At 33.1% G+C, this 26,291-nt stretch overlaps 1 protein-coding gene across 1 annotated transcript; it reads left to right on the top strand.

The window, feature by feature from the left end:
- The first annotated feature begins 21,736 nt into the window (after positions 1 to 21,736).
- Positions 21,737 to 26,291, top strand: LOC133179206 (innexin unc-9-like). Its single transcript, XM_061313999.1, has 2 exons — positions 21,737 to 21,774; positions 22,048 to 26,291. Exons 1-2 carry the CDS (start codon positions 21,737 to 21,739, stop codon positions 23,312 to 23,314), a joined length of 1,305 nt encoding a protein of 434 aa, XP_061169983.1. The 3' UTR covers positions 23,315 to 26,291.

Here is a 26,291-nt window from a genome sequence, read left to right as displayed (position 1 = left end):
AAGAAATTTTCACCTGTGCAAGCATGAAGGACACGAATGTTTTGGTAGTTTTGGTATACCTGTTTCAACATATAGCTAATTATATGTACATTAATGCTTACAGCAATCTACGTCCGATATTGCAGTTCCACGGCTCACTCTCGCCAATACTTGACATCAAAGCTTGTTTTGACAAACGAACACGTTGGTAAAATTCAACCAAGAAGAAGTATAAGGGGAAAAAAGGTTTCCCTCACCAACATCTACAGATTGTAGAATACATTCCTTTTTTTAAAATTTAAAACAAGATATGTTTGTGAATCACTGAGGCCCCAGTATGACAGTTATGGCCAGAGAAAACACTCTTAAATGCCAGTTAAACGTCGAAGCCTAGAGGTCAAAACTGTTGGTACCCAAATAAAGGTCCTGTCACAAGGAATACACATGTGAAATATGAAAGCCCTAACACCAACCGTTAAAAGGTTATGGTCAAATGGTTGAAGTTTTTCAAAAGTAGGTCAATCTCCAAGGTCAAGGTCAAGAGGTCAAAATGTTTGTACTCTAGTATTCAAAGGAAGTTCTTGTCTCAAGGAATACACATGTGAAATAAACAGTGCAGTACTAAAAGCCCTTGCACCAAAAGTAAGTCACACTCAAAGGTCGAGAGATCAAAAATTTTGGTATCCAAAGAAAGGTCTTTTACAAGAAATACTTGCATTTGTATAAAAGCTCTAGCACCAGCCGTTTAAAAGTTATGACCAAGGTTTAAATTTGTTTTTTCCAAAAGTGGATCAAATTCCAAGGTCAAAAAGGTCTAATATGTTGTTACTCAAAGAGAGGTCTAAAGAATACACATATGAAATATGTAAGCCCTAACTCCAACCAGTCAAAAGCTTATGAGCAAGATTCAAGTATTTGCGGGCAAACAGAAAACAGGTAGACAGACAGACGGACTTACAGACCCAACACTATATGCCCCCGAATTTTCGATTACGCGGCATAAAAACACATCTGTGTTATTCGTGCTTTGGATCCTGGCTTCATTTACACTGATTTCAGACAGTGAGGTTGTGGATTTGCGCAATGAGGAAAAAAGGTAACTTTGGTGTTTTCAGAATTGTGAGGTCCATTGATTTAAATAAGATATCGGATACGATGTTCTTATTTATGCAAAACATTTCAACCAAGCAAATGAGCTTGCATTGCATGGAGAATAGTGAAACAGGATGACAAGGAAAAGATATCAGAAAGATAAATGTTACCAAAGGGCATAACAGTGGAATTATAGTCTTGAGGTTAGGGAAGCGATGAGGTACAGTGACAAGGGGAAGATACATTTTTCAGAGTCACAGAAAAAAATGTGTAATAAACTCAGAAAAACAACGTTACAGCAAAACACCCGAAACGAAAACACAAATTATCTAGTGAGTACTGTCAAGAATGACAGTCATAACAAATAAAACAGAACAAACTAACAAACAAAAAACATAAAACATAAAACTGTATTTTCCTCTCCATTGAGGTTATTTAAACAAACAAATTGAACCCTTGTCTTATGTAGTGCACATTCTTTGGATTTTGTAAGACTTACCATTGCTTGAATTATAAGAGAGCTCGATAACATAAGCTGTAAAATGTAGGTCAAGCGCAACATCTTACCCAGTGCAGCACCATGCTTTGGTACTCGGTCATTGTTGGCTTTTCTAACACTTTATGGTGTGTTATTTGTAACATCCAAAGAATCATTACTGACAAGCATCTCAGATCACATACAGTGTCTCATTCTCTATCCGGAGTTGTCAGTCCTGTCGAAGTTCTTTATTCCTGAATCCATTCTTCAGTCCCGCCTGGATGCATACTCACATTTCCATTGGCTAATCCCGGCTCTAACGAAAAGGAGAATACTTGACGCTCCTGAGGAGAATCGAACTCAGATCCCACCGAATACCATACACATACATTGGGAGCGTAAAAGGAGGACGACCAACTCTGGATGGAGAATGACAGTATCTGTGTAAGTTTGGTCAATGTAGTAGTGATCGCGATATATGATGGCTTTTGCACATCGTACTCGAAATATTTTCAAAAACAACGTGGTCTATAAAATGATCATTACATGCATGGCTGACAGTATGTCTCCAAAGATGTAAAGATTGGTCAAGGTATATGACTTTTAAGGACCTGTTCTAAAAATACATGTACATCTTTGTCGGCAATCACAAAAGATGTCATATGCAGAATCCAAATTATAATTGATAATACTTGTTTACGAAGAAGTTAATGAATAATCATTTAGCTCAAAATCCAATGAAACAAAACAAACTGAGAGCAGGGTAAACAAATCCCCGGATCAGATGCCATGAAGGAGGAAGCATCCCCTGTCGGTCGACAACTCACACCTGCCGTGAACCATTTGAACAGAGAATTAGTTGAAAACAATGGCCTAACAATTTGTATGAAAAGCATCTGTCAACATTCGACCCAACGATAGTTTGTACTTGCAACAGGCCCAATGTACGATCGACCATAAAATTTGCAAAATGCTGACTTTATAAATGAGAATTATGAGCATGAAAAATGAAAGTAGGCAGAACATGTTCTTGTGTATCCAAAAAAAAAAAAACATTGGGCCATCGATCATTAAAAATATCTTTGTTTCCCCTAACCCGACCCTAAAATCTGAAGTTGGGTAGGTAGGTAGGTAAATTATTTTTTTTTTCTGACAGCAGTTAGAACTGCAGAATATCTTTATAAATAAGAAACCGATTTTTAAACTGAATATCATACAAATGAAATTCAAAAGCAACATGTATGGTAAATATATTCACAAATATTATTCATTTGAACTTGTGAAATATCTCAGGCCAGTGTAAATTTATTGAAATCGAATATTTACAAAAAGAAGATTCGCAAATACTCAACCATCGGACATCCGAGTATATTTTTCAAACATACTATTGCTTACACAGGCAAAATGTCAAGGGCTTCGTGTGGCACAGTGATTATAGAGTGTTTCGTTTTAGAGTTAGGACGTAATTTAGGAGCTTATTCTAAGTCACAGGTCCCGATGTGGAATGTGGAGACTGGTCAGTCAAATGAGACCGTAAAAAACGTCCAGTGTCTCAGTCAGGGATGGGGTCAATTACTTTAAAAAGTAATTAATTAAATTACAATTACTTTGACTTTTTCTTCAATTAAATTACAATTAAATTACAGGCTTTCTAAGACATGTAATTAATTAAATTACAATTACTTTGCAAAAGTAATTAATTAAATTACAAATTACATTTTTAATTTTTGGAAAAATTTTACAATCCTTGTCAATGAATATACAGAACATCATTTATTTGTATATAAGCTCAGCCTCTGCACAAACAGTACAAGAAATAATTTGCTATATTGTGTATCGTTCTGGTTTAATTTATAACATTTATTTACAAAACAATAAGAAACTCCTTAAAGAACTATCCGAGATCAGTTTGATGCAGTTTCCACCACACAAAACCTACATGTACACAAATTGCATGGCTTATGATATTTGATTAAAAGTGAGTATTTTAATAGAGTGAAATGAGTCGCAACTGTAACCCCTCAAATTAAATATTTCCTTTGAAGGTAACCTGAGCATCCTAAATTGCTATTTATGTTAAACAATTTTACTTCATAAATCAGAATTGTACAGATAAAAAATTCATTCATAAAAATCAGTTTAGATGTTAAAATAATTATCAAATTGAAAGTTTTTTTTCCTAAAGCTAGCGGAGCATTTTAAATTGAAATAATTATCTTCATTGGCTTTGTCTTCTAAATCATGGAATGAATATCTCTTTAGAGGAGTTGATTTGTTTTGATTGCAATTTAAAGCTGTGATCTGGAGGGCAATTATCTCTTCCCAACAAGAGAGAACTTAATTAATGACACACACAATCTTTTTCTTTATTATTGATCAAACAACAAAGATTGAAATATGATAAATGTGTGTTTCATAGCTGAATAGACCTAAGATAGGCGGTTCAAAATTCATATTTGTAAACATAGATCCAAAAATTCAAAATTTACATAATGATTAGAAAGAAACTAGTTTATTATTATCAAGCCAATCATTTAATTATTTTTTTGTAAGCATTAACCTAAGATTTTGTATAATTGAAGGATTGAGGATTAAGATAGGTGGTTCAAAATTCATATTTGTAAACATAGATCCAAAAATTCAAAATTTACATAATGATTAGAAAGAAACTAGTTTATTATTATCAAGCCAATCATTTAATTATTTTTTTGTAAGCATTAACCTAAGATTTTGTATAATTGAAGGATTGAGGATATGTTTAACAATAAAATAAAAACCAGTAAAATGGGGAGGTAGTGGTGACGATATATCATGAATGTGTATTATATAAAGTAATTGAATGTAATTGAAAAAGTAATTGAAATTACATGGTATTTTTTCAGTGTAATTAATTAAATTACAATTACAAGTAATTGAAAAAATGTTCAATTACAAATTACTTCCAATTACTTCAAAAAATGTAATTAATTACAGTCAATTACAATTACTTTTTTCAATTACCCCATCCCTGGTCTCAGTATAGATGTTGACCTCAAAAAGATCCCTTACTGATGCTTAATGATCAATGGCCATAGGTGCCGAGTAAAAGTCTAAATTTGGAGCCCTCCACCAGGTAGATGTTCAAATGTTGTCGGACAAACAATTTTAAAGGGATTTTAAAGCAAAGAAACAACCTATTTTCAAGGGCCTAACTAAAGAAAAATGCGTTGGACCTCTCAGGAGGCTGTACCATAAGCAAATTTTAAAGATTTCTACACTATTTGGAAAGAGTGTACATGTATAAACAATATTTAATTCAACCAAACCATATCTAAAAATGAATAAAATACCATATATCTAATGTTAAAAGTCAGGAAGTTTAAGCCATAAATAAAAGGAATGAAGAAACGACGTCTGAATTATATTTATCAAGGTGAAATAATTATACAAAGACATATTTACAACTCCTATGGTCCCATATAGTAAAAAAAGGATCATACATGAACTGTTTATTAGATCCAAACGAAGTTTATTGATATGTTTACACAGGGTGGGCCCCTCATCTGCTCTTGAGGCAGGCTTTGCCATGCTTACTACGTACATGTACGTTAATTTTAGTAGACACATTTGTAACTACCATCGAAATACTCTTTAGTCATGATATATTTAATTCACGAAATGTTTCAAGAGTGTAGGATTCTAATAAGTTAAAGATATTGATACGTCACCGTTGTTTTATAACACGAACTAACCCTTTGTGACCACATGTTGTGGCCGCCAAATCAAAGTAGAACAAAAGCCGCCCTTCTGATAAAAACAGATTTTGATGAAATCGTATTTTATAAAATTGATAAACAATAAAAAAGTATTTGAATAATCTTATTTAAAAAACTTTTCAGTCGGAGCGATTTAAGTGGGTCGGTCGCGTTAGGGGAAACAAAGGTATTTTTTATTTTGGCCTTGGGAGACATTAAAACCGTCTGCAGGTAATGATAATGGTTAATTGCTACATAAATAAGGCAAGATGACGATAGAAAAGTAATCGTTCCGCTAAGCACAATTTTTGATTGTAAGTTCAAATCACATTAACGTCTATTTCTAGTTAAAACAGATTATGAGAACCTGTACTGTCTTTTATTTCGAACTCACGGTTCAAGAGACGCCATACAAAAACAAAAAATCAGGGGGCACAAGTAGTACTAATGACATTTCCGATGAATTGTTAGAAGACCTGGTCTCCAAAGACTCCATGATAGATCTTGTCGATCAGGAATTCCAGCATCTTTTTTTATATCTACTTCAGAATACCTTTGCGAAGAATCTGCATGACAAAATGTAATTTTATGGATGGCTAATCACGAAATTTGTATAATTCCGAGTGTAATTTTATCCATAATCTAAGAAATCAAATAGTCCCATTTTCAATTTACAAGCGGAATGGTTTAATAAAGTGTGGAAGTCATATGTTTGATTTGGAGGAATCTAAAAATAATGTTTCTGACTTCAAAAAGTTCCGTGGATTTTTTTAAACTATCAACACTTGATAACATGTAACAACAATTTTCGAATACCTGTCTTGTAGAGACCCCCCCCCCCCCCGGCTGAGTCTACAGTAGGATTTCCTCCCGGAAAACTAAATTAGCGTAGAATTTTCCTCCACGGAAAAATGATTCCAGAGAAGAATTTTTCCCACGGAAAGCGCTCTCTAGAGTCAGTTTTCCGAGGGGGGAAATTCTACTCTAGAACTTCTCATCGATAGAGTCAGTTTTCCGAGGGGGGGAATTCTACTCTAGAACTTCTCATCGATAGAGTCAGTTTTCCGAGGGGGGAAATTCTACTCTAGAACTTCTCACCGATAGAGTCAGTTTTCCGAAGGGGGAAATTCTACTCTAGAACTTCTCATCGATAGAGTCAGTTTTCCGAGGGGGGAAATTCTACTCTAGAACTTCTCATCGATAGAGTCAGTTTTCCGAAGGGGGAAATTCTACTCTAGAACTTCTCACCGATAGAGTCAGTTTTCCTCCTCCCCTATTAGTAATGCCTTGTATATCATAGTTTATTACATTTTCAACAGTGAAATACTGTGATTTATTTATTGAATAAAAGTGATATTCTCTCACACTGTGAAAGGATACGAAAAATGATATTCTCTCACAGTGTGAAAGGATATCAAAGTAAGTAAAAAATAATTTCTGGCCTATCATAAGATATAGGTAGTAACTAACCATCTTGATAGAGCTAAAACTGCACATTTCTCCCCAAATATGTTGCTAAAATCCATGCTATGTAATGTTTTCAATCTCACAACTGCTAAGCTATGACGTCTCAACCGCTCAACTATGACGTCAAGCCTATGACACTGTGTTAAGAAAAGACAGAATCAAAGGGAAAATCAAAGAAAATGTAATAAACAGAAAATTCCATGTTTTGTAGATGAATATGAAATTTATTTCACTCGTGAGACAGGATTTTTGTGATATTTTCACTCGTGCTTCGCACTCGTGAAAATATCAAAAAATCCTGTCCCACTCGTGAAATAAATTCCATATTCATCTACAAAACATGGAATATCCTCTATATATTTCACTTAAGACTATAATGAAAACCAGTATTTTAAATAAGAATATATCTAACTACAGTATTAAAAACTGTCTTATTGACATTTTGAAGCTTTTGTTTTTAAGATTGTAAACAGGTGCAGAAACTTTACTTATTGGATTCGGTGTTTTAAGTTATATACATGCAAATGCATGAGATGCATTAAAAAAATAAATGAATAAAAATAAATTAAATACATTTTAATATCCATTTCTTTCTTTGTTGTACGTATAATATATTTAAAAAAAATCAATCAACATTTAAAAATATTTTCTATACTCCTTCTAGCAGATAACAGTTTGCATGAGTACATGAGTATTTTTTTTTTTTTTTTTTGTCATTCATATTTTTATTTCCGTCATAAAATGCATTTTTATACAAACATTACAAAACTACAATAGAATGGCATAAAAACAAATATACTATATGATAGATAAAAGAGATCCATTTGAACAATTTTGAAAAATAGACAGCATTTTTTTTCCCGTAACATTTAAACTTTCACTGACTGAGAAATGTTTTCAAAAAATCCCAACTTTGCTTTATCAAAGTTCTTATGAGAGAGAGAAAAGGAGGAAAAAAGCTCTATAGTTCTATAATATCTAAGTACTTCCAAATAAGCATAAAAAGACGGTGTTATATTTTTCCATTTACAATTCATTATATATTGCTTTGCAACCAGAATGATTATGTTCAAAGTTCTGAATTCAGTTTCACTAGAACTTTTATATCCAAATATGATTTCTTCAGCAGTAAACAATAATTAAACCACATGTATTTCGAAGTTTATCTCTTAAATTAGACCATAAAGTAACGGAATATGGACACAAGCACAATAGATGAATAATTGTTTCTTTAGTATCATGGCAAAAAGAACAAAGTTCTGTTTCGGCTAATTTGCATTTCATAAGTTTGCTATTTGTAAAAATTATTTGATGTAAAAGCTTAAACTGAAAGCATCTAAGCTTTGTGTCCTTTGTTATTAAATAGGGTAAAGAAAAAGAGTCTTTCCATTTATTTTCATTAATATGTATTGAAAGTTTTTCCTCCCATTTCTTTAAAGCCATTGAGGGGGACTCTGTTATCTTTTCAACAAACTTTTTATAAAAGTGTTTTGTAACTTTCATATTTTTTTGAAGTTTCAAAATATTTTCACTTTTAATTTCATTCAATTTTTGATGATGATTAATCGTTTGCTTCCAATATTTAGGGATTGCTGATAATAGTCCGTTATATTCAACGAAATTTATGTTTAAATTGTATGTATTTTTAAACTGGATGAAATTCATGAAATCGCCATTTTCCATGATTAAGTCATTAATGAAAAAAATACCATTGGCTATCCATTTTCGTTTAAATACGTATTTTTTCCCTACTGTGAAATTTTAAGTCAACCACTATGGCTTAATAATGAGTATTAATTGACTGTGAAAATCCAGGATTTATAGGCCCATGCAGCATGGGGTTTAGCAGATTATATACATGTAGTAAAAATTTATTTAACATTCTAAAGTCTTTTTCGTTCCTTTTGGAAAGAGAACAGGAAAACTATTTGCATGGGTATAATAAGCATTACCCTTCCAACAAAATTGTGAAATCCATGACCTTTGGTCCAGGGGTCTGGCATCAGAAAAGGTTTAAGCTGGTTTAACTTTACACATTAAAAAATCTTCATGGCATCGTCGGATACCCACATCTCGTCTTTTAAAGGACGAGATCACCCGTGGGTATCCGACGACGTATTCCTGGATACTGTATAAATTATTTTTATGATCAGTTAGCTTTATACCAAATTGTGAAATTCATGTCCCAGGGATCAAGGGTTCAGCCCCGGGGTGGGGCTAAGTTAGTCATGTATTGTAATACACCTATTAAAAAGTCTTATTTAATTATTCATGTCAATCTCGCAGGCAAAATGTTTGCCTGATTTAAATGGGTGGTTAACTTCCATACAAAAAATGAAATTCATGTACTCTGGGCTGAAAGACTGAATTTTCTTTTTTTTTTTCTTTTTTTTTTTTTTTTTTTTTTTTTTGCAAAGGTATAACAAAGCCCCTTGAAAAAGCGTTAGAACGCCTTTTTGAAAGGCGTAATACTAGTATCTCCTCTTTTTAAAGGTGTAATAACTGCCATGCACGGATCCGGCCGGGGGGGGGGGGGGTAAGGGGGTTTGTCCCCTGGAATTTTCAAAATAGTAAAGTATTAGGAAAATATGACCTTAGGACACCCCCGCTTCCGAAAACACGAACGTAAAAACGCCTTTTTAAATGGTTCTCAAAAGGCGTTATTTGCGTTATATAACGCCTTACATTTGCGTTCAGTTATTAGGCCTTTTTGAAAGGTGAAAGGCCCCAGTAACTCCAGTTTACTTTGCATTATCTTCCTTTCGCGTTTTAACGCTTTTCACTTTGCGTTATTACGCAAAGTCATTTAAAGCTACCTTTGGAAAAAGTTATAGTACGAAAGCCTATTAGGATCAAACTACGGTAAAAAAGGCGTTATAACGCGAAAAAAGGGTTAATATCGCCTTTTGAAAGGCGTTATAAGGCGGAAAAAGGCGTAATAGCGCAAATAAAGGCGTAATTACGCCTTTCCAAAAGGCGTTATATAGCGAAAAAAGGCGTTATTACGCCTTTCCAAAAGGCGTTATAACGCGAAAAAAGGCGTTATTACGCCTTTCCAAAAGGCCTTATTACGCCTCGTTTTTTTCAATACATGACTTACTTAGCCCATCTTGGGGGCTGATTATAATTAGATTTCCAGGAAAAAGGATTTTTAAATATGTAAAATATTTTCAGTGTTAAACCAACTTAGTCCTTCTCTGATGCCAGACGCCTCTACCAAGGTGCATGGATTTCAGAAATTTGGTTGAAGGCTAATTGCTCATTATACCTATGCAAATAGTTTGTCTGTTTTTTTTTCCAAGAGGAGAGAAAAATATTTCAAATTTGACATGAATTTTTAATACGTGGCTAGCAAAGCCCAAAGCTGGTTTTGCCTATATCCTAAATTTTCAAAAGCAGAGTGTTGACTTCTCTTAATATGCATGCAAAATGCAAACAACTGTCTGCGAGATGTGCAGGAATATAGAAAATACTATAATTTATACTATAATATATAATATTGTAACTATAATCTAAATATTGCATAAATAAAGATGGCTTTGGTTCAATCTTTCATATATTTACTATTTTAAAATAACGCCTTTCCATTTTTGGATATAACTTAATGCTTTTCAAACAGGCCGGTAGTAAGAATACGAGGGGGGTCCCTTAACATTTTGTTGCAGTATGGTTAAACTCAGGCAAGTCATTGCATTTAAAAAAAGGTTTACCGAAAAGTTAGAAAAAGTTTCCCCTCAAGTTTAGGCAGTTGATTTTGGGGAGGGGGTGCTTCTTGTTTTTTTTTTTTTTTTTTTTGATTGCTTGTAAATTTTATGGGAGCCCCCCCCCCACTTCAAAAGCATGGGCCTGTCAAAGACATAATAATGGCCCTTCAAAAGGCATAATAACGCCCTTTTTGAATGGCGTATTAATGCCTTTTAAAAAGGCGTAATAACGCCTTTTGGATAGGCGTAATAACGCCTTTTGGATAGGCGTAATAACGCCTTTTGGAAAGGCGTAATAACGCCTTTTTTCGCGTTATAACGCCTTTTTGAAAGGCGTAATTACGCCTTTATTTGCGTTATTACGCCTTTTCCGCGTTATAACACCTTTTCAAAAGGCGTTATTACGCCTTTTTTCGCGTTATAACGCCTTTTAAATATTTTTTTACCGCAGTTTGATCCTAACAGGCTTTCGTATTATAGATCTATATTAACAAAAAGAAAAGAGGCCCATGGGCCACAGCGCTCACCTGAGTAACTTTGGCCTTGCTGTTTTTCACCTGATTTCTCTCCCCCCCCCCCTGTAGTACTTATTGTGGCCCCGCCCTATCCCCAGGGGTCATGATTTGAACAATTTAGAATCAACACTACCCCAGCATGCTTCCACGTAAGTTTCAGCTTTTATGGCCCAGTGGTTCTTGAGAAGATTTTTAAAGATTTTTCCTATATATTTCAATGTAAAACTTGGATTCCCTATTGTGGCCCCGCCCTACCCCCGGGGGTCATGATTTGAACAATTTAGAATCTACACTACCCCAGCATGCTTCCACGTAAGTTTCAGCTTTTCAGGCCCAGTGGTTCTTGAGAAGAAGATTTTTAAAAATTTTTACTACATATTTCAATGTAAAACTTGGATTCCCTATAATTGTGGCCCCGCCCTACCCCCGGGGGTCATGATTTGAACAATTTAGAATCTACACTTCCCCAGCATGCTTCCAAGTATGTTTCAGCTTTTCTGGCCCAGTGGTTCTTGAGAAGAAGATTTTTAAAAATTTTTACTACATATTTCAATGTAAAACTTGGATTCCCTATTGTGGCCCCGCCCTACCCCCGGGGGTCATGATTTGAAGAATTTAGAATCTACACTACCTTAGGATGCTTCCAGATAAGTTTCAGCTTTTCTGGCCCAGTGGTTCTTGAGAAGAAGATTTTTTAATGACCCCACCCAATTTTTGTATTTTCTTGATTATCTCCCTTTTGAAGGGGACTTGGCCCTTCATTTTAACAATTTAAACTCCCCTTCACCCAAGGTTGCTTTGTACCAAGTTTGGTTAAAATTGGCCCAGTGGTTCTTGAGAAGAAGTCGAAAATGTGAAAAGTTTACAGACGGACGGATGACGGACAACGGGTGATCAGAAAAGCTCACTTGAGCTTTCAGCTCAGGTGAGCTATAAAAAACGTCTATGCTATTCATGTAAATTGTTTATTGAAGATGAAAAACATTTTGTTCTATACTGTTCAAAGTATGACCAATATAGATGCAAGTATACTGATATATTTAATGTAGACACATACACTAGTAATAATCCCATTACAAAAATTGTCAATCCTTCAAATATTACAACTGCTAGAAGGATATATTGTTTTTTGAAAATGTGCATTGACACCAGAAAAGAAAGTCAGCAATGAATACTTAAAAATATGTGAATATACTTTATACAGCATTTTGTTTACCTCACATTTGTCACTTTGCATATGCATGTATTAATCGTGTTAATTTAATGTTCATGGTTGTTTGCCGGCGTGGTCTTTCCACGTCGCGTTAACGCATATGTTTGCAACCAGCCTTTCAATAAAATTTCCATACTAATTTTTAGTCGGTATAGCGCTCGCTCGTGGTCGGAAGGACGTGTGTTCGAATCATGGTCGCGACTGACCTAAGTCGATAAAAAACAGGTATAGTAACTGTTCCTTCGCAAAGCGCTCGGTAGTTTGAAGTGAATGTTGCGGGTCCTTTGCATGGGTGATACCTTAAATGAATGAAAGTAAAAAAAAATCCTTTGAACAAAAAAGGGGGAGGGGACAGACCCCTCTGAGGCCATCATTAAAAATATCTTTGTTTCCCCTAACCCGACCCAAAAATCTCAAGTTGGGTCGGTAGGTAGGTAAATTATTTTTTTTTCTGACAGCAGGTTTTGGAATACATTCTGAAAAATTGAATAATATCTTTATAAATAAGAAAGAACAAAAGAAACCAATTTTAAACCGAATATCATACAAATGAAACAACATGTATGGTAAATTAATTCACAAATATTATTCATTTGAACTTGTAAAATATCTCAGGCCAGTGTAAATTCATTGAAATCGAATATTTACAAAAAACACAAGATTCGCAAATACTGAACCATTGGACATTCGAGTACATTTTTCAAACCTACTATCATCTTCGAGTACTTACACAGACAAAACGTCAAGGGCCTCGCGTGGCACAGTAATTCTAGTGTTTCGTTTTGGAGTCTCGACGTAATTTGGGAGCTAATTCTAAGTCACAGGTCCCGACGTGGGACTTGCAGATCAGTCGAATAAGACCATGAAAAACGTAGGTCCAGTGTCGGAGTATACATGTACATGGCAAGTAAAGATCCCTTACTGATGCTTAATGATCAAAGCTTAAGGCCATAAGTGAAGAGTAAAAGTCTAAATTAGGAGCCCTCCGCCGGCCCAACAAATTTTAAAGGTATTTTAAAGCAAAGAAACAACCTGTTTTCAAGGGCCTAACTAAAGAAAAATAAACTGGACGTCTCAGGAAGCCGTACCATAAGCAAATTTTAAAGATTTCAACACTATTTGGAAATAGTGTACATGTATAAACAATATTATATAATTCAACCAAACCATATCTAAAATGATTAAAGTTTCATATATCTAATTTTATAGTCACGGAGTCAATACCCTATAAATAAAAGGAATAAAGAAACGACATCTGAATTATATTTATCAAATGAAATAATCATACAAAGACATATTTACAACTCCTATGGTCCTATGTAGTAAAAATAGAACCATACATGAACTGTTCCGAAACGAATCAAATGCAGTGAAATTTAATGATATGTATTCACAAGGAGCGCCCCTCATCTACTCATGAGGCAGGCTTTGCTATGCTTACTACATACGTTAATTTTAGAAGACACATTTTTATATACCATCTTAACACTCCTTAGTCATGGTACATTAATTCACGAGATGTCTCAAGAGTGTAGGATTCTAATAAGTTAAAGATATGATAAGATTGATACGTCACCATTGTGTTTTATAACACGAACTAACCCTCTGAGGCCACATGTTGTCGGCACCAAATGAGAGTAAAACAAAAGCCGCCGTTCTGATAAAAAACGGATTTTGATGAAATTGTATTTTATAAATTTGATAAACAATAAAAAAAATATTTAAATAATCTTATTAAAAAAACTTTTCAGTCGGCACGATTTAAGTGGGTCGGTCGCGTTAGGGGAAACAAAGGTATTTTTTATTTTGGCCTGATGTTGCATGCCTCGTCTCAAATTTCTTTTTTCAGTTTAAATACGTTCTGAACAGCAATTTCACGCCGGAATATTTTCTAAATCTCCATTCATGACACTTCAGTGATAAAAGCTTGTCAGGCCCGTAAAACACGGGGGGGGGGGGGGGGTTGAGTATAGTTCTGCTTTTCTGCTATATTAAATTTTGAATGAAAATGACGCAATTTTCCAAAGCAAGGATGATTTTCCCGACGACTGGCATATTTTCCCCTGATTAATTCATTTAAAAAAAATTATATATTTAAAAAAATATTTTCTCTGTTTTTAATATGTGTAAAAATTGTCGCTTTTACTTTTACATATTTTGTAAAAACAAGAATTTTCTTCCACGCATGTGATTTTTCTTGTTTTTATTTGTAGTATTTAAATTAAACGCAGTTTTACTTGTATTTTTATATTGAAATACGGAAAACAAAATACAGCTGGTAAAAGTAAAATTTTCCATTCCAACAAGCCTAAACTGATCTCTTTACTCTCGGTATTTTCTGAATTACCATGGTTTGAATTTTGTACCTCCGCGTAATTTCTTGTAGAAAATTCGAGTGTAGTCAATATTTAACGTCAAGGTCGTTTTTGCTGCGCCTCATTCGGAACAGCATATTATATTGTTTAGTACTATTATACTAGTATATATCATATGTTTTTATTTAAATAGATGCTTTATAAAAAAAAAATAATTGGTTTAAAAATAACAATTATTATCTTTATACCTTTAGAGACGTGTAGTATTTTTTTTATTTATACCATGAATATCTATTTTCACATGTGCAATAATGCTCATTGTTGATAAAAAAAAAAATGTTTAATTCCTAAAAGTCTACGTCGAAAAAATCAGATTTTATATTGCTGTTTGCTTTTATATATAGGTCTGAGTGTAATAGTTCTGCTATTCTGCTATAGTAATTTTTACTTAGATGCTGGTTGCCCCCCTTTCCCCACTTGCTGGTGCTGTAAGGTCGAACACTGGTCAATTCCATGCTTTTTTTGTTTTGGTTTGGTTGGTTGGTTGTTTGATAGTTTTGTTTGTTTGTTTGTTTTGTTTTTTGTTTGTTTGTTTGTTTGTTGCTTCTCCAGATATTTTTGGGAAGTTGGCCTCGCACTTTTTGGACAGTTTAGGTTTTCTTTGTTTTTTTTTAATGCTACGGGCCCGCTTCTATGCTTCGCGCCCGTGGGCATTATGTGGGTCTCTTAAGTAAGTTTGCAGTATTTAATATGTTTTTCCTCGTCTTAAATAGGCCTTACGCATGTCTCAGCCGTTTGTTATCCACAGAGACATGTTAAACTACATGTACAGTACAGCTCACGAGTTTCTTCCACCCCACCGTGGAAAACACACGGTGGAAAATACCCCATGTTACACCGTGTACACGGAGTTCCACCGTGTGCGTATATTGCGATTACACCAAAGACGCACCGTGTCACACCGTGGACATTACCGTTTCATCGGGTGACCCTCCGTGTTCCACCGTGCAAAAAAATTACGGAAGAAAACGGTTTGTTTATAAAAATAATTTTAGAATTGAAACCATAGTTATGTTGGTTTAATTGCTAGAAAGAAATAGTAAATGAAAAATTATTTAATTCAAACAGCTCACTATCACACATGTAAGGTCATAACATAACAGCGGCGTCCAGTGTAGACTTTGGTTCACCGTTGACGGTATACATGTATATATCAATTGAATAAATTTGTTTTGATTTCTGTTGAATTCATATTTCATATTCATTTGAAAACAAAAACAACTACATGTCGATTGTGCAAATTAATATATTTCTGACGTATGCTATAAGTGCGCAGGTACAAATCCAAGTACAAATACATTGTCTTTGAACTTAATAATTATTCAATGCCAAACATAGATACGGATCGATAATTTTAGTTGTTATTTTCTCTGTGAAATAATATGGTATTAAAGGTATTGACAGTAAAGGCATTTACAAATAATACCTATGATATCAGTTAACTAATTTAGCATCATCTGATCACTACATCGTAAATAATAATAGTGAAAAAAAATGTCGAGTCAGTATATTATGATATTCATACGGTATATGAATAAAGTCTTATTTTGCAGAAATAAAATAAAAAGTGTAGACCACTTACATGTATCAATGAAGATACTAAGTTGCTACATGTGAGGAAGAAAAAGCACATGTACATGCAAAAAAAAAAAAAAAAAAAAAAAAAAAAAAAAAAAAAAAACACGTAGCATTCACTAAAAAATCTTATACGCAGTTTGGTAGTCGTACAGTCGGCAAATTCACATGAAAATCAAGCAGTTGTATGCATCCATTGATTAAACTTGACATTAAGAGACATAAATGTAAAAAATTCAATGTTTGAACGTTTATTTCTGTCGAATATGTAAAGTGTCAGTATTTCTATCTGGGTATTTTTTTATTACTACTTAATCTTCTACGATCAGTACGAAAAGTAAAAAAAAAAAAATCGCTTGAACTGCCAATGCAGCATTTTAAAAATTCTATTACAAATTATATACTATTCACTTTTTTCGTAATAATTAAAAATTATTTTGAATTCCATATTTTATAATGTTAAGATACGAGAGAGAGAGAGAGATATATTTTACTTTCAGGTTCATCCTTCTGTTCTTTTTTTTCTCATATACATATAATGTATCTCTCTTATTTTTTTAAAGAAATCATAGTTCACCTCCAGTTTTTATTAATCGAAACGAAATAGAATCGGTGCAATTTAGGAACAAGTTCAACGCATCACACACGGAATCCACGTGCTCTACCTGTCAATCAAATACCGGATATCGATGAATTGCAGAAACTTCTCGTGTATGTATGGAGTCACTCCTTGGCTAATATATTTCACACCTGTTCAGAAGAAAAATATATTGGGACATTCAGTTGCTGTAGCCCTTGGGACATTATTCACATGTTGAAACTCTAGACGAGTGTATACTATACACCTCAACTGGCTTCGAAACTTACATGTACACGTGTCGGGAAGTTAATTGGAACTTGAAAAATAAACAACTATTTATTTAATTGTTTATAGAATTTTTAGTACAGCAACATATTTTTTAAAAAGAAGTTACAGTTACAAACGAATATTATTCGAATATTATTCAACTGTATCTAGATTATATAAAGTCGTTATATACTGTAACATAACTTACATGTACTGGTAAAATGAAGAAAAAAGAAATCATAACTCTCCATGTCGTAAAATTGTCTCTCTTTCGTTGATTTTATAATTCATCATTAAAATGCTATTTTTGAAAAGGATTAGAATAAATCCTTAAAAAGGACAGGTAATACAATAAATAGGGATATGTAAATATTGATCTTTTTTTAACATGTCTGTGTAGAAATTATTCATAAAACTCATTAGGAAAAGGGGGGGGGGCTGTTATTAAACGTAGGAAGTGCACATATACAGTTATGCTTGCTTTTATTTAATGGTTTGAAAAATCTCCGCTAGGTACTAGTAAAATATAAAATCTTCAATCTAGTTTTTCAAATCTCCTATGCATATGCTTAGTTAGGCAGTGAACCTATTAACAATTATAGCAGACTTTTTTTTTTTTCATACACGTTATGGAAGAAAACTGTTTGGCTTTTTACATCATTGTTTAACATAGAACACATTGCAGAAATATCATTTTCATTGAATAGTATCATTGGAATTTTTTTCCATTATCGACGTCATTGACAATTGTTGAGCATAATTATAACGTTTTACATCTCATCGTTTACATATTGTGATTATTCTTGGCGACAAGTTTTGTGAAAAATATTGTGCCCATAATGCTTCGATCTGTACACAAAATGCAAGTTAAATATTAAGGTTTATATTTTACACATAATTCTGAACAATTACAAACAGACACAGATGAAAAAGTGGGGCATCTTCAATACCTGAATATCAACATTTCATATTTTTTGATGGGCTGGGCAGAGATTTACTCATTACATAGAGACTACATCGGGTCTCGTCTCAATATGGGTTCCATTACGGGACGGAAATTTAAGTCAATCTTTTCATAACTTTTTTTTTCATCCGATTAAAATCAAATTAAACAATATATTTTCTGTGTCGTATTTTGATGTAGTAATTATTAACATATACAACAGTTTCTACAGTAATTTATAATTTTTTAAAAAAGTACGTCGGATAAGATAATCAATTGACAATTCCACATGGATTTCCTGAGCATAGTGCAAATGCAGAATATTCCTTTCCAATTTTTTTTTTTTTAATTTAGGTTTAGCTTTTGTTTTACAAACAAAATAATCTTTAAGAAGATATCTTCCAAATAACACAAGATTGCTGACTGCATGGTAAAATTCTGTCTTTGTTAAATTCATTGACACGTGTCAGTACAATATCTAAAGTAGGAAAATGCACGCTGCGGATGATATGCATTTCAATGATTTTTATTCTAAAATCTTCAATGAATTATTTTAAAGTCATTTCAAACCACTTAACGTTGATTAACCAGCACGGAGTTCCACGGAGCAAACGCACCGTGTCCCACCGTGTTCACACCGTGTCGCACCGTGTGCCAGCTTAGCGCTGAAAACGAAACATCAAAGACACCGACATTTTTCAAAGTCCACGCAAAAGCGTGGACCAAGGGTCCACCGTGGCCGGTGTTTTCCGGAAGATACTCGTGAGCTGTACTGTAGTTGCAATAATGTAGCCCTCTCCGATTTTTTTAAACTCTGATTTTTTTTCTTTCTCTCTCCCCTAAAAAAGGAGAGGGTTACATTATTGCAGCTAATGTAAAACCATCGTTTAAATTGTCTTTTTTTTACTATGGCTAAAGAGGGATAACTCCATGCACTCAAACGATTAGATTAAAAATGAAATTGAACAACATGTACACGGTATGTGTATTAATACCGGCCTTTGATAGATACACTTAAAAAATGTGATACTTTCAAATGATATTTGGTCGAGAGCGAGAGAATGGAGAGTTTGATTTTGGCGCGAAATTGCGGAAGACAAAAACTTCCGGTTGAAGAAAGTGATGCAATGGTCGTGGTGGGATTTTTAGTTTTCATTCAAACCATCAACCATGTAAGTAACTGCCTTGTATTTAGTGTTCACTTCTTTTAATGTAGCAAGTTTGAAATCATTTTGTACTTCTTGGAAAATGAAGTTTTTGTATTTGTTGTTGTTTGTGTATATATGTTTCCATTTACGACGCGACAGCGTGCAAGCTCTTTGTTCGAGTGCACTAGTTGCTTAAATCATATAGATGCATTGTTTACAGCTAGTTCTTAATTGTACAGATTTCTGAATTTAAGAAAAAAGAGTGGTATAAAACAACTGGTGGGAAAAGAAGAAAAAACCCATCTAAGAAACGAGTATTTATTTTGATATGAACGAAATAACAATTTTCATGCGACGCTGAACATGAAAGCAATCGCCGCTATTCGCGCTTATTCAATTCAAGAGGTTTTAAACCTAATGTCTTTGGCGATTAAGGGTTCAAATATTCATTATGGGAAGGGTTAACAACGTTTGAGAAAATATTACTTATTGAACGAATTATTATTCATATCAGGGACCTATATATATATAGTATATGGGTCCCTGTTTATATTTTTGTGTAAGTCATTATTATTTACCATTTATCATCATTTACAACACTAAACTTTCCACTTTTAACTTTTTATCCCTTTTAATACAATGTACATAGGTTTTTAGCTGTTCACCACAGAATTAATTGACACACAAATTGAAATTGAGTACATGTACTCCACAAAGGGAAAAAGAAGATTATGGTCATCATTATTATTCATTAGAAATTTATTATAAATTAAAAGAGTATCATGATGTTATCATGGTTATTGTTAGGTTTGATAGACTGATAAAGTAATCCACAAAGAGAACATTTTAAAGTCATGGTCAGTTTATCTTCCTAGCTGTCAGAGAAAAAAAATTACAAACATTGATCAATGTCTTGGTTGTTGTCAGTAGAAAAACAGAACAGTGAACTGGAGAAAAGCAGTTGAGAACTAGTAACCTATAGAAATTTAAACCCAGTTTATGATACACAGTAAAAGGAGCTTATAAAAAAAAAATTTGGGCAAAAGGCCAATGACCATTTCGATAAAAAATAAGATCTCTTGATAGTTCTGATTTGCTCACAAAACTGATATAATCTGTCATAAGTCCTCTTTAAAAACCTACACTATTTGAGGACATAATTTATATGAATCAAATGGTGTGTTGAATTTTGGAGTGTAGAGGTGATCTGAAGCTTGTCATGTGATGATTGCGTCATTTATATTTTGTAGATTGGTTGGCAATGAGGCATTGTGTTAGTAGATTTGAATTGGACATTTAACTATACAGACTTGAAATATGTAAGTACTTACAGATTTTAGATTTGCTGATTCATGTCAAATGGAAATTAGATAAAAGCCCTTACTAGTTAGAGTTACAACAAACTTTTCTCTCTTTTATCCAATATAAGTCAAAAACAATTATCTAAGTTTAAAATGTTTACACCATACATTTCAAATAAAAGAAATTCCGTCTTTCTTCATTATTATTCCTAAAGTTCCAAAACATTATTTCTATCATGCAGTTTCAAATATTTTATGTAATAAATTTATTTTGAGCATTGGTAACTAAAGGTTTTTGTAATCAAAATAAAAATTCAGTACATTAATTACAATGGTGATTTTTATGCCCCCCCCCCCCAAAAAAAAACAAAAACAAACAAAAAAAAAAAACAAAAACAAGTTGGTTTAGATTTTATGTTCCTGTCTCAATATAATGCATTATTTTAAGCTTTATTTAATCCAAGTAAAAGAAAAATCTAAACTTTTTAAGGAATTACTGGTATACGTGTCAATACTGTACTTTTTTAAATTTTTGGAGTTCCATTGTTGTCTTTGAATTGATGTACACATGCATACGAGCAAATATCTATTGACTAGTTATTAAAAACTTTAAAAGTAAAATCAGAAGGGGGATAAAGACTGCTTAAAGTAATATACAGAGTTTTCAATCAAATTGGTGCATGATCACATTGTGATTCAATGAATTGAACTTTGAAGTGAACAAATTACCTTGGAAAGCACTGAAGTGAAGAAAATGTATACTTTGAAATAAGTATTTTGCAATAGTGATCTATCTGTATATCAGTTTTTAAAGATAAGATGTAATTTAAAAAAAAAAAATCCCTCACAAGGGGCCACAAACTCATACATGCAAGTCAGTCTTTTGAATTCCAAATCAGTTAAGAAGTGTTGTTTTGAAATAATATTTATACATGCATATATTAGTTTATTCCAAGCAATAAGTAAGTTCCAGTTATGAAATCAGAAAAAAAAAATTATGACTTTTTTTTTAATACAGGTATGTATTGTAAGGAATCTAAGAGTGCTGAATTTAAATTTTCCACCTTAGTAACTTTTATTCTACACTTATGTTCATTAAATTTGAATTCTATATCATAAACATGATTGCATAATATGCTGTGCTTTCTAAAATTTCTTCATCCTAGTCATTTCTCGGGGGTCAATTCATCATTGTAGCATTTTATATGTTGATAAGGAAGTCTGTACACATCTGACTTGCTCAGTACTTAAAATATTTGTTATGTAGAAAAAATATGTATTTCTATGAAAGGACTAATACATGTCCGATGTGTACATGCACTTTATTTATCAATATATTGTGCATAAAATGTCCACAAGTTGAATATGTCTCTGATAAAGAAATATAATAAAGAGTATAGCATGTAAGTTAAATATAAATGCAGTCAAAGTTATCTCAAATTTGATGGGACCAAGAAAAAACTGAGAAATATCTGAGGATTTGAGATAAAGAGGTTAAAATACATATATAAAGAAAGAATACATAATTAAGACTTCCAAGTGATTCCAACATATCCATGGTATTAGAGATATCCATGTTCGAGATAATGAAGTTTATTAAATGTACACTTAATAAAAGTTTTCAGCCTTTAGATATTTAAATGTAATGTACCTTAAATTGATTTTTTTTTTTGCAGGTTGAGTACAGTTTTAGGCAGCTTGGCCAGTTTCTCTAAGATCACTGGCAGTAGTGACGACGACTGGATTGACCGCCTTAACCACCTATGGACAGTGGTTCTATTGACTTTATTTGCAGTGGTGACATCATCTGGTCAGTATGCAGGTAACCCAATCGAGTGTTGGGTGCCAGCTGAATTCACAAGTGCATACACAGCTTATGCCAAATCTTTCTGCTGGGTCTCAAACACATACTACGTCCCTCAGGAAGAACCTATACCACATAGAGTAGCCGATAGATATGACCAAGAATTGACTTACTATCAATGGATACCCATCATTCTTATGTTTCAAGCACTCATGTTCAAAATTCCAAATATTGTTTGGCGTATGTTGAATGGACAGTCAGGTGTGAATATCGAGAAGATAACAACACTGTCTGAGACGGGGATGCTCGGAGACCCAGAAGATAGAATGAAAAATATCTCTCATCTTGCCAAGTACCTTAATCGCTGGATCCAGACACATAGAGAGTATAGGTACAACTTCTTAGTCAAAGTCAGGGAAAAGTATTCCAATGTGCTGTGTTTTTGTTGTGGAAAGAGAGATGGAACATTTCTCACCGGTTTTTACATGTTCACCAAATTTCTGTACTGTGCCAATGTTGTGGGGCAGTTTTTCCTTCTGAATGCATTCATGGCTACAGATTTTAACATGTTTGGATTTGAAGTGATTGAAAATTTTATTTATGACAGGAACTGGAGAGAATCGCCTCGATTTCCGCGAGTGACTTTGTGTGACTTCAAAATTCGTCAGCTTGCCAATCTTCAGACTTTCACAGTGCAATGTGTCTTGCCCATCAATCTATTCAATGAAAAAATCTTCACTTTTCTATGGTTTTGGTTTTTTCTTTTAGCTGCTCTTTCCTTTGGAAACCTGTTCCACTGGATATATGTAATAGTATTTGGAGAAAATAAAGTCGCGTACGTCCGAAAATATCTCAAGGTAGCTGGTGAAATTCACACAAACTTTGACAAGAAACTCTCGAGGAAATTTGCAGAGCATTACTTAAGGTCTGACGGAGTCTTTGTTTTGAAGCTGGTTGGAAAGAACACATCTGCTATGTTTATATCAGACCTAATTCAGTTACTATGGAAAACATTTAAGGAGGAGAACTGTACCAGGAAGCAGAATGGGGTAACAGAAGTGGAGGTAGAGACACCTTTAATGAATGGAAATTGTCAAATGGGAGACATGGAACCCCCTTCATTAAAAAGCAAACTGTGAATCTCATATGTTTTTATGTAGTCATTTTATACATGTTATATGCCAAAATCAAAATGACTGAATTGGGTATTATTATCTTGCATGTGAGAATGAATTTGAATGTTTGGCAGATTGAGAATCTGGTAGATGTAATTTTTTTTCCCCCCAATTGCTTGAGTACTCAGTAGTCTAGAGTAGATTTATTTTACTGATAGTTATTATTGAATGTTAGTGGTAGAACTGTTTAGTGATAGAGTTATATCTGTTTAGTAGTAGATTTATTGATTGATAGATTTGTTTTTGTATTCCCTTTTGTTGTGTTAGACTATTGTGTCTTGTCAGTCTAGTCATACACATGGTGCTTAAGTTCTCAATAATAAGAGAAAAATCTCATGTTGTTTTGCATGTAGTTGTCTATGTAATGGTTTGATATTGAAAAAAGTTTTATTTTTATTGAGTTTTGTTTTATATTATTATGATCATGAGTATTAAGTTAATTCTCTTACTAGTATGATCTCTAATCATATATATCTAGGAATACTGGAATAATCTAAGTATATTGAATTGATTTTTTTTGTCAACAAACAATTGGGACCAATTAAGCAAATATAGTATATTTCTTTTCATGTTAAAGATGTTTTCATTCACTTAAACTTTTCACGCACAGCCGCATAGAATCAGTTATTGAAACACATTTTCACACCTATAATGTTATCCGTACTTACTGCCTGTTATAGCAGTAGCACTGCCTACACATAAGTATTATGTTTACGTTGTGTTTTTCCTTTCATGTACATGTACGTGATATTATTTTTAAGAGGCTGTTTTTCCCACATGTTCAGCATTTCAATCTGTTTGTTCATTCGCCCACTATGCGATAGCATATACATGAGAATTTATTTTCTTATATATAGAAAAATAAATCTGCCTTTGTATTTAAAGAGATTTATTAAATTTAACATTCAGTGATCAAGCTTAGTGCATGTACTTTTAATTCTAAATGTATATTACATTAAATAGACTTAAGATTACTAGCTTTTGTCAATCAGTTTATAAGGTTTTAAAATACATTGCCTGTAGAAAAATTTTAAATTCACCTGCTTAAGTTAATCAAGAGTTGAAAAAATCTGTATACTTCTACTAAGAGCTTAACAGACTTAAACTTTATAAATGAATAGTATTTGATCACCAAATGCTTGTGGCATGCAACTAGCAAATAACGAAATGAACAATGGACTACCAAATACATAGACGGATAAATCCATACAAGTATTATTTTAGTATACAGCAACACTGTTCTTGTGATTCTTGAAGTTTGTTAATTGTAAAATTGTACCATTTGCAGCAGTGTTTGTTTAAATTAAAAAAAAAAATATGAATTACAAAAAAGTTGCTGATTTACTTTTTAATGAATTTATTTTTAGGATGACACATAACAAGCTAAATTACATGTTCTTAATAAGAAGACATTTATCATGTTTCATCATTCTAGATCATGACTCATTTGTTTTCGCTATGGAAAATATTTTTTGGTTACTTAACAGTACATGTTCTAGTAGATACTTCAAGAGACTTAGTCAATGTAATTGTAATAACGAGATATTTTCAAGTGACTTTTCCTGCTTCTTAGGACGTTGACCAGCTTGTTATGACAGACTTTAGTCAAGCACTCCTTAGTGTCCATGTAAAGTGTTGTGTTGAATATTTTGCGATTGAAATCAGACACTTGATTAACACTGTAGTCACAATGTAGATAGTATTTAAGCACAAGAAAGATAGATTGGTCTTTCATTTAAAATACATTTGGAACTTTATCCATACTTATCAGTCTATCCCATTTGATCAGCATTGTTGATGATCATTACCTGTGTTTTACTGATAGCTATATTTTGTGCCTTTAGCAACGTTAAAGCATTTTCACAGATTTCAAGATTTAACCTCTCTATATTCTATTGATTTTTGTAAATTAATATCAATAAAGATTAAAATTAAGATAGAATTGAGGGTAGATTCTGGGTCTTAGGAAGGAGGTCCAAAGTCATGTTTAGTGTTAATAACTGCGTAAAATTTAAAACACTGAATATCTTGGAAGGATGCAATAATTATTGACCCCCAATTTCTCTCCTCCCCCCCCCCCCCCCCCTTCCCCCTGCTAGAATTGCCTTTGAAGATATATTCAATATAGACAATTTTGAGTCTATGAAAAAAATAATAAGGGAATAATGATAATGTTTATACTGTCAAGTTTATACATAGTTGCAGTAGTAGTGTGTGAATTAGAGGATATGCCATCTTGAAATTGAGCACCTACAAACTAGAGAGACACTCACATGAAGTGGCATATTCATAAATCTTAAAGTTAGTGATGTGAAATTTCTAACAGATGGTTTCAATTTAATGCTTCCACATTGCTGGTTTTTGCATTTAGTTTTCATGGTTTTACAAACTATTACTTGAACATGTGCAAGATCTCAACAGATTTGAGTGGCATTATATTGTGTATTTTTTATGTTATTTAATGTTGTACTAGTATTGTTAGAAGTGTAGGATTAATCGGCTTACTGATTGTAATACTCTGTTGAATTTTGGAGATCAGGTTGATCTGAAACTGGCAATTTTCCATGTCCTCCAAAATTGATGTTCATATAATCATTTCATGTAAATGTCATGAATACAATGATCCTGGCATGTGATGAGATTTGTTACTATATATTTGTACAAATTACAATATAATGTGTTTTTGACCTTTGTTTTAAATTCCCGTGACTTATATTCAAATCAGTATTCCTCTCTTTAACTTTTATTTAATTTTGTGTTATGTTGTTTTGTTGTTTTTTCAATTTTTTTAAAAACATCTCATGTACTAAGTAGTCCTGGCATTTTATGTGACCATCTCATGCATACAGACCAAATACTCATGTCATTCAGAAAAAGGAGCTGTTTTACCAGCGGCCCAAAAAGTTGCTCAAGAAATAAAACAAGAATATTCCAGAAATAA

This window comes from Saccostrea echinata, unplaced genomic scaffold (assembly GCF_033153115.1).
Source record: "Saccostrea echinata isolate AGI-Se365-2 ecotype Australia unplaced genomic scaffold, CSIRO_AGI_Sech_v1 ptg000004l, whole genome shotgun sequence".
Lineage (NCBI taxonomy): Eukaryota > Metazoa > Mollusca > Bivalvia > Ostreida > Ostreidae > Saccostrea > Saccostrea echinata.
Note: the sequence above shows the minus strand (reverse complement) of the source record. Positions and strands in the feature narration are given on the sequence as shown.